The following is a 14048-nucleotide window of genomic DNA, read 5'->3' as shown; positions in this document are numbered from 1 at the left end:
GACTGTACTTATAAAGTTTATATTATTTTAAATGTAGTATTTCATTCTGAATGATTGGTTTTGGGATACTTTATAGACATTTTTTTTTTTTTTGGTTTTTCGAGACAGGGTTTCTCTATAGCTTTGGTGCCTGTCCCAGAGCTAGCTCTAGACCAGGCTGGCCTCGAACTCCCAGAGATCCGCCTGCCTCTGCCTCCCAAGTGCTGGGATTAAAGGCGTGCACCACTACCGCCTGGCTTTATAGACACTTTTTAATCATTTACAGATACATGAAACCTTAATTTTTCCTTATACTATTTGTTGTTTGATATTAGATCAGCTAGAGTATAGTGTTATGTTGCATACCAGCCCTGGATATAATGGGCAAAAAAGATGTAGAATTCCAGGCCAGCCTGGGCTACATAGTGAGACTGTCTCAAGAAAAAGTGAATGAAGGAGCCGGGCGGTGGTGGCGCACGCCTTTAATCCCAGCACTCGGGAGGCAGAGGCAGGCGGATCTCTGTGAGTTCGAGACCAGCCTGGTCTACAAGAGCTAGTTCCAGGACAGGCTCCAAAACCACAGAGAAACCCTGTCTCGAAAAAAAAAAAAGTGAATGAAGGAACAACGGCAAAACCAAACAGGACTGGAGAGATGGCTCAATGGTTAAGGACACTGTATACATAATAAATCTTTTTTTTTTTTTATTTTTATTTTTTGGTTTTTCGAGACAGGGTTTCTCTGTAGCTTTGGAGCCTGTCCTGGAACTCCCTTGGTAGACCAGGCTGGCCTCGAACTCACAGAGATCCGCCTGCCTCTGCCTCCCGAGTGCTGGGATTACAGGCGTGCGCCACCACCGCCCAGCTACATAATAAATCTTTAAACAAAAATTCCAGCTTTTGGGAGGCAGAGGCAGGTGGATCTCTGAGTTGTGAGTTTGAGGCCAGCCTGGTCTCTGTTACACAGAGAAACCCTGTCTTGAAAAACAAACAAACAAAAAACAAAAGAAAACAAAAAACAAACATAAAAGTGGTGGTCCTCCGGTTTCAGCCTCACCAATACTGGGATTACAACCTAGAGCCCTGTGCAGTCTGGTGATTCATACCTCTAAGCTCTGGAGGCTGAGGCAGAAAGGTCCCCACAAGTTTGAGGCCAAGCCTCGGCTGTGTTAGAGACTCTGTCTCCAAAACAAACAAACAAACACACACACACACACACACACACACACACACACACACACACACACACACACACAAAACTGGGACAAATGAAAATAAAAGTGTGTGCCGTTATCCCTGGCTAGTTTACAGGTGACTTTTCTCTTTTCCTTGAGGCAGGTTTTACTTTGCAGTCTGGATTGGCTTGGAACTCAACATATAAATCTAGGTTGGCCTCAAACTCATGGTGATCCCCCTGCCTCAGCCTACTTAGTGCTAAGAGTCCCTACGGCCCTAGTTCTTAGGTCGTGACTATTTGTGACTCTAGAGTCTTGCAACACTTCACTCTGAAAGCTGTCTGCTGGGCAGAGGGCTGGTTTGTGGAGAGAATCCGGGAGGGCCAGATGGGCCAATCAGGATGATTTTCCTTGAAAGGCGAGAACAGGGAGACAAAACAAGGGAATAACTGGTTCTTAGCACCAGGTTACTTCCGGGTCCCTTCCTTTGTGGAGACTACCTGAAGGCTTCCTGATCACACCAGGGAAGGTGGCAGGTTTGGGACCACAGTCTTTCCCTCCTGACTGGTCACGTGAGTTTCTGAGTGGCCACGGAGTTGAGTTTTGCTACGGGAGGCTCTGATTTTCAATCTGGCCTGTTGGGGTCTACAACAGAAACAGCCCACAGCAGGACAGCAGGGTCTCCTGTAGTCCTGTTTTCTTTCTCAGGCTGAAGACAGGGCCTTCACAGGGCCTCCTGCCTGCTGAGCAAGTGCTCTGCCCCAACCCCCACCACGTTTCTGTAATACTATATGACCAAATATCAATTATATTTCACAACACTGTCTTGAGGAAAGGTTTTCTAGTAAAATTGTATCCTTGTATAGTCAGATAAGCCAGAGAATGAAAGAAAGAAACAAAGACAGCAGAGAGTAGCTGTTAGCCTAGCGTCCTTGCTGGCCAGTTAGCAGCACTGTGTGTTCTGCCCTGTCTGAGGTGAGGCACAGCTGCATGCTCAAAGTCCTGCAGAGGCCTGGCCATCTTGGGAAGCAAGTTCACACTAGCTGAGTTTGGGAGACCCAAGGGAACAGGACTGTTAGAATCACAGGGTGGGTTCCTTGCTTGAAGACCCTCCCACTCTGAGTTCTTTAACCAATTTATATTCCCTCTGCTGTGAAAAAACAAAGCTACAGAAGACTGCTTTTGCACTCAGCCCTACATGTTCCAGTGGACAAGAGACTAAGTGTGGTTGTGCACACTGGAATCTAAGCACTTGAGAGTTTGAGGCAGGTGGATTGCCATGAGTTCAGCCTGGTAATCCCAGCACTTGGGAGGCAGAGGTTGGCAGATCTCTGAGTTCAAGGCCAGCCTGGTGTACAGAGTGAGTTCCAGGACAGGCTACAAAACTACAGAGAAACCCTGTTTTGAAAACAAACAATCAAACAAATTTTTAGAACATGTATTTATCTTTTTTATTAAAAGTTTTTACATTTTTTCATGTTCAAAAATTAGGTATTCTATACTTAAAAACTAACATTCTCAAGCACATTTTATCTTCAGTTGTCAGAAGGATGTATGTTCATAGAGTGTGTTGAAAATTGGGAAAATCGACGGTTCTGGTTCTGTCGGGGGTAATATTTAGGCTGTTATTTTGATAAAACCCAGTTGCTCTAATGTGATTTGAGAACACTTGTTCCGTTGGAATGTACTTGCAGGGAAAGAACTGGGGCCTGGGTGAGAACGCACCATACTGGCTGGAATTGGTTTTGTACATGATCATCTGTGGTTTAGACAGTGAAGTGGTTGTGTGGAGTGTCTTAGGGTCCACCATACAGGAAAACACAGGATTGCCAGGGTTCATACATGGAGCCGGTGGTTCAGGTTTCATTTCTGCATCTGAAGTCAAAGTACTTTTCTTATCCTAAAAGGTACATAAAACCATCCTCAGTTACACAGAGCAGACTTAGACCTATCTATTTCCCTCACCCTTCATCTTTTCATAGCCTCTTTTATTGGCTCACTTTCTTTCTTTTCTTTCTTTCTTTCTTTTTTTTTTTTGTTTTTGTTTTGTTTTGTTTTTTGAGACAGGGTTTCTCTGTGGCTTTGGATCCTGTCCTGGAACTAGCTCTGTAGACCAGGCTGGTGTCGAACTCACAGAGATCGCCTGCCTCTGCCTCCTGAGTGCTGGAATTAAAGGTGTGTGCCACCATCGCCCGGCTTTCTTTTTTTTTTTTCTGAGACAGGGTTTTATTATGTAGCTTTGGTTGGCCTGGAGCTCACTATGTAGATCAAGCTGTTGGGGAACTCAGCAGAGATCTGTCTGCCTCTGTAGTGCTGGGATTAAAGTCTAGGGCTACCTACCATACCTGGCTGTTGGGAAATATTTTAAGGTGTGCTATTTTTGTTTATGCTGCATTTGTTTAACTCTGTGAAACTGTGATTCTGTGGTTCTTTGCTTGTCTAACACACCTGATGGTCTAGTAAAGCACTGAACGGCAGGAACAAGGATAGGCAGGGCTGGCAGGCAGAGAGAATAAATCGGGGGAACAGATGAGAGAACAAGAGGAGGAGGACGTCAGGGGCAGCCACCCAGCCACCCAGCCACCCCCAGAGTAAGAGTGAAAGTAAGATGCACAGAAGTAAGAAAAGGAAAAGCCCAGAGGCAAAAGGTAGTCAGAATAATTTAAGAAAAGCAGGCAAGAAACAAAATGGGCATTTCTAACTCAGGGGAAGCCTCTGTAGCTGGGTCGTGGTGGCGCACGCCTTCAATCCCAACACTCCGGAGGCAGAGACAGGCGATTCTCTGTGAGTTCGAGGTCTACAGAGTTGCACAGAAAAACAGTCTTGAAAAATGAAAAACAAACAAACAAAAGACTAAGTCTCCGTGTGAGAGTTATTTGGGAGCTAGGTGGTGGGGCCCTCAGAAAAGCCAAAAGAGCAAAACATTGCACAACACTTGGCTTTATCATGTTCTCTTTTTTAGGGAAAGGGTCTCAGGAGGCCCAGGCTAGCCTAGAACTCTATGTGTAGCTGCAGGTGACTGTGAACTTCTGACCACCTTGCCTTCAACCTTCCAAGCATTAGCATCATGTCATGGGCCATCATGTGTAACCACCATGGCTGTCTTGGAACTCACTTTGTCGACCAGACTGGTCTTGAACTCACGGATATCCGCCAACTCTGGCACCCAAGTGCTGGGATTAAAGGCGTATGCTACCACCACCTGGTTTAGTTAATCTTTTAAATCCTTTGGCCAGTGCAATTTAAAAAGCCATCGAATTACAGACTTTGCTGTGAAGCCATCTATGGAGGCCTCTGTCCTGAGCAGCCTTCACCCATTCAACACGTTGTACACTTGCGGTCTTTCTCCTACATGGCCTCCCTGTTCTCTTAGTATCTGTGCTGCAACCTACACAACCTGAATTTGTTTCCTCACAACTCCAGCCTTGCTTTATACTTAATGCCCGAATCTCTTTTTTCATCAGTCACTAATCTTTCTCACCCAAGAGGTTTCTGGGCAGCGCTCATGCTGCTTATCTGGTAAAGAGGCTTTGTCTACCCAATGTTGCCGACACTGCATCCTTTTCTGGTTCTTTGAAACAGTCTCATCCTGTGGCCCAGACTGGCTTTGAACTCAAGAAACAAATCCTGCCTCAGCTTCCTGAGCGGTGGCACTGCAGGCTTGTATCTTGGCTCTGCGATTCCTGAACTAGCTGCACGACATTGTTATTTTATAAACCTACACGGCTAGAGATGAGGCAGGAGCATAGTGTGCTTGACTACTGTGAACTGACGTCATCGGAAGTTGCAAAGGGAGAGAGGCCATCCTGTTATACAGGAGGTCCTGGACTGAGAAAAAGAAATCTAGAAACTGGAATACTAGAAGAGTGTGGTGTAAGGCAGACACTTCCATCAAGATGTGACCCACTTAAAAATGGCTAAAACAGCAACAAAACCCAAACCACAGATTTGGGCTCACTTGAAGGAAAATTGAATGCAAACATTAAAATGCTGAATAAATGGATTTTTTGAAACAGGTCCCAATAATTATGTGGCCCCAAACTCTTTGCAATCCTCCTGCCTTAGCTTCCATAGTGCTGGGATTCTAGGTCTGGACCACCATGCCTAGCTATATCATGGGCTTTCTTTGGTTATTACTATCTGCTTCAGTTACTGAAGGACTCCAGTTTTCATTAAATCACCTACTACTGAAACTAAAACTTAGCACCTTCAGCTCCAGAGTTTATTTTTTAAAAAGTCACTTCAAAGAATGCAAATCACTGGATTATTTATCTACTATCAAATCAGAGGATGGTGTCATCGAGATATATCTTTCAGATATCCATCGAAATTGAAGATGTTTATAGGTAATTAAAGTAACTACCACTTTACCCCACTCACTGTAAAAGCAGATTTGTTATTTGGATTTCAGCCTCTTTGTGGTGGTGTAGGCCTGTAATCCCAATACTTGGGAGGTAGAGGCCAGAGGTTCTGGAGTTCAATGCCAGCTACACAGAGAATATGAGGTCAGCCTGAACTACTCTGTGAAGCTCTGTCTAAAAAACACAACAAAACAACACACCACCCCAAACTCCTCCCTCACCCAAACTAAAACAAGGGGTCAGGGATCTAACTACTTAGCATAGTGCTCTCCTAATTTGTGTGAGGCTTGAGGTTCAGTCCCTGGTTACAGCAACACAAATATCAGGTCTAATTGTGAAACCAGTTTTGCCCAACATCAGCTACTTGAATGACTTCCTTTATTATTTACTCATCAGCTAGGTAGGAGATAGAGGAAAGTTAGCAATCCTCTGGTGTGAGGGCACTGCGTTCCCTCACCATGATCCTTTTAGATAAGACACACTATAAATGATATCAAAATGACGGTACTAGGGCTTGGAAGTATAAAGCGATTGCCTACCATTCACAAGACCCTGGATGAAATTCCCACGAGAGCAAACATAAAATAAAAATCCTGGTAAAAACCATCACCAGTTTGTAGCGAGGTGCCGCCTTTATACCTTCAGAGCAATAATTACTTAGTGGATCGTGCATGTACACTTGTAAATGTAAAAGCCTGGTGACTAACTAGGTGAGTACATGGTGCCTCAAACACTATCAGAGAGTTTGACTTTCCAAAGCGTCTATCTAGCCTTCCGCCCAAACCCACCAAGTCGCGGTCGATCTCTTTCTCCATCTTCTAAATCTCTTCTGCCAAAGCAGCTCTTTCCTGATGGCGAGATGTCTGACGAGGGCGCGGGGTACGGTCTCCTCACAGAACCGAAGGAAAGCAGCAGCAATGAAGAAATCAGAACTGTCCGTGTCGCGTTAACTGCTAGATCTGGGCAGTGAGCGAGTAGGTGGAAAGTCTCAGTCTTCCAGTGTGGCAGCCAGTCTCCATGGCAACCGGCTGCAGGCGTGGGAGCCCGGATGTTATGGGGATCCGCGGTCGCCCCGCCCAGCTTCCGGCGGCCTCAGGGCCGCCTGCCGCACAGATCTTCGGGCGTTGTAGTTCTTTTTCTCCTTCGCGGACTAGCGGGAGGCCCAGAAGGAACTACAAGTCTCAGCATGCCCCACGGCGCCGCGCCTGTCGCCCCTTCCCTGCTGCGGACGCCCGCGAGCAGGTTGTTGTTTTTATGAGGCGTCACTGGCGTCTGGAACCCGGACGCCGCCACGGTGACAACCGGTGCGGTCGGGCGGAGGAGGCGCTGCCTTCAGGTAGGTACCCGGGGCTCAGGTCGGGAGAATGCGGCGGGCGCCGCATGCAGCTCGTGCCTTCGGGCATAGCGCCGGGAGGCTGTCTTCTGGCGGTTTCCTCGGTCCTCACGCTCTCGGGCGACCTCGGGTGGAGGGCGCGACCCGGCGGGCGTGAAGCGCGGGCTCGCGGGCTGCAGTCCCCGCGAGCTCCGAGCTGGGCGCCCTGGGATTCGGGTGCGGTTGCATCCATATGCTGAGATGCCGCGTGCGTCACCCTGCGGTCGCTCTGAGATCCCAGGTGTCAGGAATGAAAAAGTGCCAGCGTGCAGCCCAGAGATGCACTTCTAGTCAACCCCGAAGCCGTTCTGCCCCACCATCCCCTTTTTCTTCTGTTCTTCACCCTTTCCCTCCGGGGCCTCCCCAGCGTTGACCAGGCTCGTGGGCTTGTCCTCAGTAGCAGCTGCGCGTATGCCATACGTGTTTACCTTTATTTTTCCAACTCTGTCAGAAGCCGCGCTGGAGTCCTAGACCTCAGCAAGTTGGGGTGTTTTGTTGAGGGGTAAACTGTGCACCGCCCTTCCTCACGTTTCCTTTCTTAACTGTATGGAGCTATTTGTACCCCGAATGGGCAACCAATTCATGACTCTAAATTAGTGCTTTTCCGTCTTCCAGCAAGGTCACGTTAATTCTTGAAATGCCAGCAATAACTATCCAGCCTTAAAGTCCCTTTGGTTTTCTGAGATAGAGTTTCTCTGGAACCCTGACTGAGCTAGAACTCGCTCTGTAGGCTGGGCTGGACTTGAAATCAGAGTTCCGCCTGCCTCTAACACCTGAATTCCGGGATTAAAGGTGTGTACCACCACCGCCCAGCTTCAAGGTCCTAATCTTAAAAGGAGTCCGATTTCTCAGGGGATGTTTTATCACGTGTTTACTAGTTTACCTAGTTTACTATTCTGACCAAATTCACAAAGTCACCCGAGAACTGCCGAGGTTGTGAGGTGCGTTAATGCTGGGAAGTGCTTTTTTTTTTTTTTTTTGCTGTGTAGCTCTGGTCCTGGTAGTACTTAATATTGCCCAGGCTAGACCTGGGAGTTTACTTGCCTAAGACTCCTAAGCACTGTGATCATAGCTGAGTACCAGCAAGCCCTGATGTTTTAACCCGTTTACACTAAAGTTGAAATTCCAGTCAAGGGTGTCAAACTAGATATTTAGAATCAGAAGCTGGAGACTGTCAAGCTTGGTACCAATCTCGGCAATATAGTGAGGCCATATTCCCAAATGAAAAGGTCTGAGAATGTAGTCTTTTTGGTACAATGCTCATTTAGTGTATGTAAGGCTCTTCTGGGTTCAGTCCCCAGGATGATCTCAGGAAAACCAGAGAACCAGTGTTATGCTCGGAACCAAAGAAGAGACAATTATATTTGTGTTGGAAATAGAGTTCAAGGGATATTTAGTTTGAAAGTGATTATCTAGGATGTGAAACTAAACTGACTTTGCCTTACTGTATTTTCTGTAGTGGGTGGAATGCAGCCATTTTTATTCCCCATATGGCATCTTTTTTTTTTTTTAAGATTTATTGTTTTGTGTTTTACCTACGCGTTTGTAAGGGTAGCACACGTGTGCAAGGCCAGACTATCTGGACGTGTGTGCTGAGAACTGACCTTGTAACATTCGCTGTAATCATCCCTGTTTCAACTAGCCCAGGCCGGCTCAAATTGACGTTGTTGTTGGGGGTGGGGGGAATGGGAGGCCAGACAGGGTTCCCCCCCATAACAGCCCTGGCCTTCCTTGAACAAACTTGTTCTATAAACTAGGCTGGCCTTGAACTCAGAGACCCACCTCCCTCTACCTCTGAGTGCTGGGATTGGGGTGTCTGTGTTTTTAGATAGTGTCTGACTCTGTCCAAGGACTGTGGCTTGTTGCAGTTAGTTACCCTGCCTAGATTCCTGTGCAGTTGTGAGCCCGCTTGAGCTCTTCATAAGATTATCTGCGAAGCCTTTGTTGCTTTTTAGGTGGTAGTATTTATAACCTGTTTTCTCCGGTTGTCTTGAGCTTTCCTCCACATTTCAGTTTCTTTTCAACATTTTCTGTTCTTTAGCTGTGTGTCTGTGTGTGTCCTGTGTTGGTTTGTTAGCTGTGTTGTGGGTGCTGGAAATCAAACCCAGGTCTTCTGGGAGAACAGTCAGCACTTCTAACCTCTGAGGCTTTTCTCCAGCCTGTCTTGTGTTGGTTTATCTGTGATTAGGTTTGGTTCATTCACAGGGTAAAAGAAACATTTATATTAGATTAGTGTATCAGAGCTACCAAGTTCCACAGCATTGCTGTCTAGGTGAAATTGTATTTTTAACTAACTTTAAATTATTTAAATATGAATTTTATTTTAAACTATTTGAATATGAATTGTAAAACCCATATTTGTGGTTTGAAAAATGTCAAGAAGGTGGCCTTCACAGTCATCACTGCCCCTCCTCAAAAGGTTTCTATTCCTAGTAACAGTCAGATTTGACTAGATTAACCAAGTAAATAGGCTGGTTTCAGTATTTACTGTAATGGAAAAATTAAAAATGCTGCAGGATCCTCGGCAGCAGTAGGCAGCAGAAATGCTGTAGGTCCCCAAGCGGTGTTAGCGGGCCGTGTGGCGGCAGGCAGCAGGCCCTGAGAGCAACCAGTCCCAGGCAGAGACGGCTCATCCCCGAGCAGTGGCTGGTCCCAGGCAGGGAGACATGTGGTGGATGGGCAAGAAACAGACATGGATAGGCAGAGTGAGGTTGAATATTTATTCAGGGGGTTATGAAGGGAGAAGGGAGGAGAGAGAGAAAGGAGAAGAGGAAAGAAAGACAGAGGGGAAGCAGAGAAGTGGGGAGAGAGGAGAAGCAAAGCTGCCTCTCTGAGAGGAAGAAGGAGTAAGCCCAGGCCGAAGCTGAAGATCAGCCTGCCTCAGCGGATGGGGGAGTGGGCGTGGCTTGTCTCTTAAAGAGACACAACAATCATTACATTTACTATTTGCCTTATGCAGTTAAACAGGACTAAACCATCTTCTAGTTTGAGTTCAGAGTTGGAGTTTAGTCCTGTAATATGGAAGGATTGCATGCAACTAATATGTTTTGAAGTTTTTGTTTTATTTCATTTGAGTTTTTAGGAAGGGTGAAAAGTTGCTGAGTTAGTAGGGTTTTCTTGGAATTCGGTACCATGAGTTGCAGATTTTCCTCTATAAGGGTATAATATGATTGTTCTTAGTGTGACTGACCTACTCAGCTCTGAGTTCATATTGCCAGTGAGCTCCAGCGAGCCTTGCAAAGGAAAGCAGGGTTCAATGATGAATAATTAACTGAACTTCTGAGACTTTCCACTGATAAGTTAGAAGGAACAGCTGTGCATTTCAAGGTGGATTTGTGAGGATGGAATTGGATATGCAAATGAGATTGCGATGGCGACAGATTTATCTCTGTATAACATTATTGACCTTAGTAGGTGACATGTGAAACTTCACATTGGTAGTGTGAAGACAATGCCATGCATGGTTTTTGGTGCATAATTTTGGAGAAGAAATACCATGACTTCATTTGTCTTCTTGTTGGAGCTGGGTAGCATGCTCTAGTTGGATGGCCAATTGGTTTCCTTCCTCACTGTGACTTTGCTCTTCTGAAGACCTGGGATTGTAAAACATTGCCTCTGCGGTTGGGCTCTTCATGCTTGTCTCGGTCTCACATGTAGAAGTTTGATTTCATAGGAAGTGGCTTTTCTTTTTAATGTTGTCCTCCCGAGCAGCAAGACTACATTGAGTCTGAAATCCTCTGGCAGATGTGAGAGCCCTCCTGGGTGAGGTGGAGGTGCCTCCTCCTGGGAAAGTCAGCTGTTGCCATTGGCGTCTGATTCCGGGGTGGACCTCCTTAGGTTGACATAAGGCATTAATGTATAAAGCAGTGTTTAGAAATTCCTAGGTTCATTTGAAAGGCTGTATCAGAGTAACATAGGTGTGTGGAGGTAAATACTTGGGAAATGTACTGTGGAGGGTCTGGACAGCTCAGGCGCATCCTCATCGGGGCCTCCTGCTGCCAGATGACAGCTTTTCTCCCTGTGATCAGATGTGAACGGCAACAAGAATGGATGCTTAAAATCCTTGGGTTATCAGCTTTTCTTTCTGAATACAGAGACAATAACTAGAGAAAGTAGAGAAAATTATCTTTTTGTGAAAATGTTTAGGACTAAAACGTGTGTGTGTGTGTGTGTGTGTGTGTGTGTGTGTGTGTGTGTGTGTGTGTGTAGAGAGAGAGAACCAGATTTGTGAGATGCTGAAGCCACCCCTGGACTCAGTGCTGCGGTGTGGACCCTGCCCATCTTAGATATTTGTTAACTTTAAAAGGGGGGATTTATTTTTTACTGTGTGTTCCTGTGTCTGGGCATGTGCAGGTGAGTTCAGGTAACGATGGACACAAGGTGTTGGATCCCCCAGAAACAGCACAGTTTTTGTGAGCCACCCATTGTGGGTGCTGGGCACTGAGTTTGGGTCCTCTGACAGAACAATGCCCAGCTAGCTCTCCAGCCTCATTGTTGGCTCTCTTTGGTTTTTTCAAAGTTGGGCTTTAACTATCCTGGAGAATCAGGGTTTCTAGCAGTGCAAATAGCTAATGGGAGGAGGACTTCTCTCCTTTGGGTATCTTAATTTTCTCTCAGGGTTTGAATCGTTGCTCTCAACTTTAAGAAGCTGTGGCTTTAGATTGAGGCAAAAGAAAGGACTGTTTACTTCAGATATCTGCGAGTGGTTTTGGCTTCCTGGTTTGCAGAGTGTTACATCACAGAAGGAAACTTGCAAAGCAGTGGTGTGTTGCCTCACTTCTCTTGCAGAAGAATTGATGTTCTGGATGAAAAGGTGCATTTAGTGTTTGCAGCAGTAGTACATGAATGGGGTGAATTTATTCCTCTGCCTTTATATTTTAAGAATATTTTAATAGATTTTGTTTTTAGAGGTAGAGTTTCATGTAGCTCAGGTTAGTCCAGCCTCACTATATGGACTAGGCTGGCCTTGAACTTCTGTCCTCGCCCTTTCGGTGCTGGGAATTGTGTGCTACCGTACGCAGATATTTTGAAGACAGGGTTTTACTCTGTGGCCACGCTGTCCTGGAGCTCATGGGTAATTTTACTGCCTCTGCTTGCCTGAGTGTTGTTGGGTTTATAGTGTGCCCTCCTTGCCTGGTTTACATTATTTTTTTTAATGTTTTTTATTTTATGTGCATTGAAACTAAGGTTACAGACAGTTGTGAGCTGCCATGTGGGTGCTGGGAATTGAACCCGGGCCCTCTGGAATTGCTCTTAATTGCTGGGCTATCGCTCTAGTCTCTGGCTTACATTATCTTTAGTGACAATGTTTTCTTACCTCATTTCCTACTAGAAGAGAGCTTGCTTATTGCAGAGAGATGTCTTTGTATTCACTGACAGGAGTAATTAACCAAAGACTACAGAGGACCTTATCTCCTGGACTGTGTGGGCTTAATTCACTGGAAATCTAATAGCTAACACTTTAAGGTAGCATTAACTTCATTGACACGTTATTTAATTTCTTTAACTTTCAAGGAGAAACTGCTCTTCTCAGAGATGATGGATGTGTCTTTCACTATGCTTAAAACTGGTTTTCTTGTTTTAAGACAGGTTATTATCATATAACTCCTACCTAAAACTTGCCACATAAACTGGCTGGCCTCAAAAATTCAGTGGTCTACCTGCCTGCTGGGATTAAAGGCATGCACCACCAACCACCACACACTTTTGTGTTGTATATGTATCCTAATTTGCTTGCTGTGAAGAGACACAATTACCAATGCAACTTAAAAACAAAAGAAATTATTGGGTCTCATAATTCTAGGGGGTTAGAATCCATGAATGTCATGGAGAGCATGGCCTCAAGCAAGCAGACACAGTGCTGGAGAAGTAGCTGGGTTTACATCTAGGCAGAGAATGCTAACTGGGAATGGTTCTACCAACTAGAGACCAAGTATTCAGACGCAGCATAGGGGGCCTAGTCTCTTCCAGACCACCGCAGTGTGTAGGTCTGTGTGGCTGTGTGCTTGGAAGTGCAGGCATCTCTGGAGACTAGAGGTGTTGAATTCCTGTGCACGAAGTTACAGTATGCACTCTTAACCAATGAGCCATCTTTCCAGCCCCTTTTCTTTTTGTGACAGCCTAGGCTAGCCTCAGCCAATATGTAACCTTAATTGTCTAGGAACTCATGATCTGATCTCCTGTCTCAGACTTCAAGTAATTGGGATTACAGGCTTAGGTCACTGGGCCTGAAGGTTTGAGGTTTTCTATAGAATAGTCTTTAAGGCCAAGCATGGTGGCTCAAGTCTGTAGTTTTTAAATGGGAAAGTCTGAGTCAAGAAGACAAAAAGTTCAAGGCCAGCCTGGTTAAGTTAGTGGGACCCTGAAATACTGAGCTGTACCTCAGTGGTAAAGTGCTTGCCTAGCATGTATAAGGAAGGCCTTAGTTAACTCCCAGGACTGAAAACAGGCCCATTGAGTGTGATGATGAAAACATGCTCCGTTTTCTTTATTGTCGCTTCTTTCTTGTTTTGGGGTCTTTGTGTTAGAGTCTCAGGCCACAATTCAGGCTTGTCTCACTTGTGGCTGGGGAGCACAGCAGGGTAACAGGCCCAGCCACCACCATGCTTAGCTGTTTATTTTGGTTTGTTTTTTCAAGACAGGATTTGCCTCTGTGGCCCTGGCTGTCCTTTAACTTGCTTGGTTGGCCAGGCTGGCCTTGGATTCACGGGGCTGGGATTAAAGGCACACCCAGCATTGAGCATTTTTAGAATAAGGAAGACTAGGTTCTGCTGTGCTGTTAGGCTGGCCTTGGCTCAGACACTTGACAGGAATACGATGTACACGCCATCAAATTAGCTTCCAGAGCATTCATTTTTTCTCCTCAGTAAAGTAACTAAGCCGGTTTCATTTTACATAATATGTTCTTCAAACCCATGCAGTAATTTTAATCTAATAAAATGAGAGAGTGGAATGCCCAGCTGGGACTGGTGACATGTCTTAAGCCATCCCAGTACTTGCGAGTGAAGAAAGGAGGGCTTTGAGTTGGAGGCCAGCTTGGCCTATGTAGCAAGGCTCTGTCTCCAAGATAAACACACGCAAAGTTGGAGAGAACTCAGTAAAGTACTTGTCAGGCAGGCATGAGGGCTTAAGTTCAGTACCCAGAACCCACATAAGCGGGGGGGG

The 14048-nt window shown here is 45.7% G+C and overlaps 2 protein-coding genes across 3 annotated transcripts in view; one reads left to right on the top strand and one right to left on the bottom strand.

The window, feature by feature from the left end:
* Positions 1 to 2588: 2588 nt before the first annotated feature.
* Positions 2589 to 6567, bottom strand: C5H15orf65 (chromosome 5 C15orf65 homolog). The gene is made up of 2 exons (XM_013346374.2): positions 6301 to 6567; positions 2589 to 3051 (listed from the first exon to the last, which is right to left on the bottom strand). Exons 1-2 carry the CDS (start codon positions 6325 to 6327, stop codon positions 2710 to 2712), a joined length of 369 nt encoding a protein of 122 aa, XP_013201828.1. The 5' UTR covers positions 6328 to 6567; the 3' UTR covers positions 2589 to 2709.
* Positions 6568 to 6712: 145 nt separating this feature from the next.
* The window catches only part of Ccpg1 (cell cycle progression 1), a 33291-nt gene continuing 25955 nt past the window's right edge, over positions 6713 to 14048 (top strand). For both annotated transcript variants that reach the window (XM_013346395.2, XM_005347634.2), the window contains exon 1: positions 6713 to 6848. The gene's annotated coding sequence lies outside the window, so the exon portion shown is untranslated. The remainder of the gene's footprint in view (positions 6849 to 14048) is intronic.

Source organism: Microtus ochrogaster, chromosome 5, assembly GCF_000317375.1.
Source record: "Microtus ochrogaster isolate Prairie Vole_2 chromosome 5, MicOch1.0, whole genome shotgun sequence".
Lineage (NCBI taxonomy): Eukaryota > Metazoa > Chordata > Mammalia > Rodentia > Cricetidae > Microtus > Microtus ochrogaster.
This window is presented reverse-complemented; position numbering and strand designations above follow the sequence as displayed.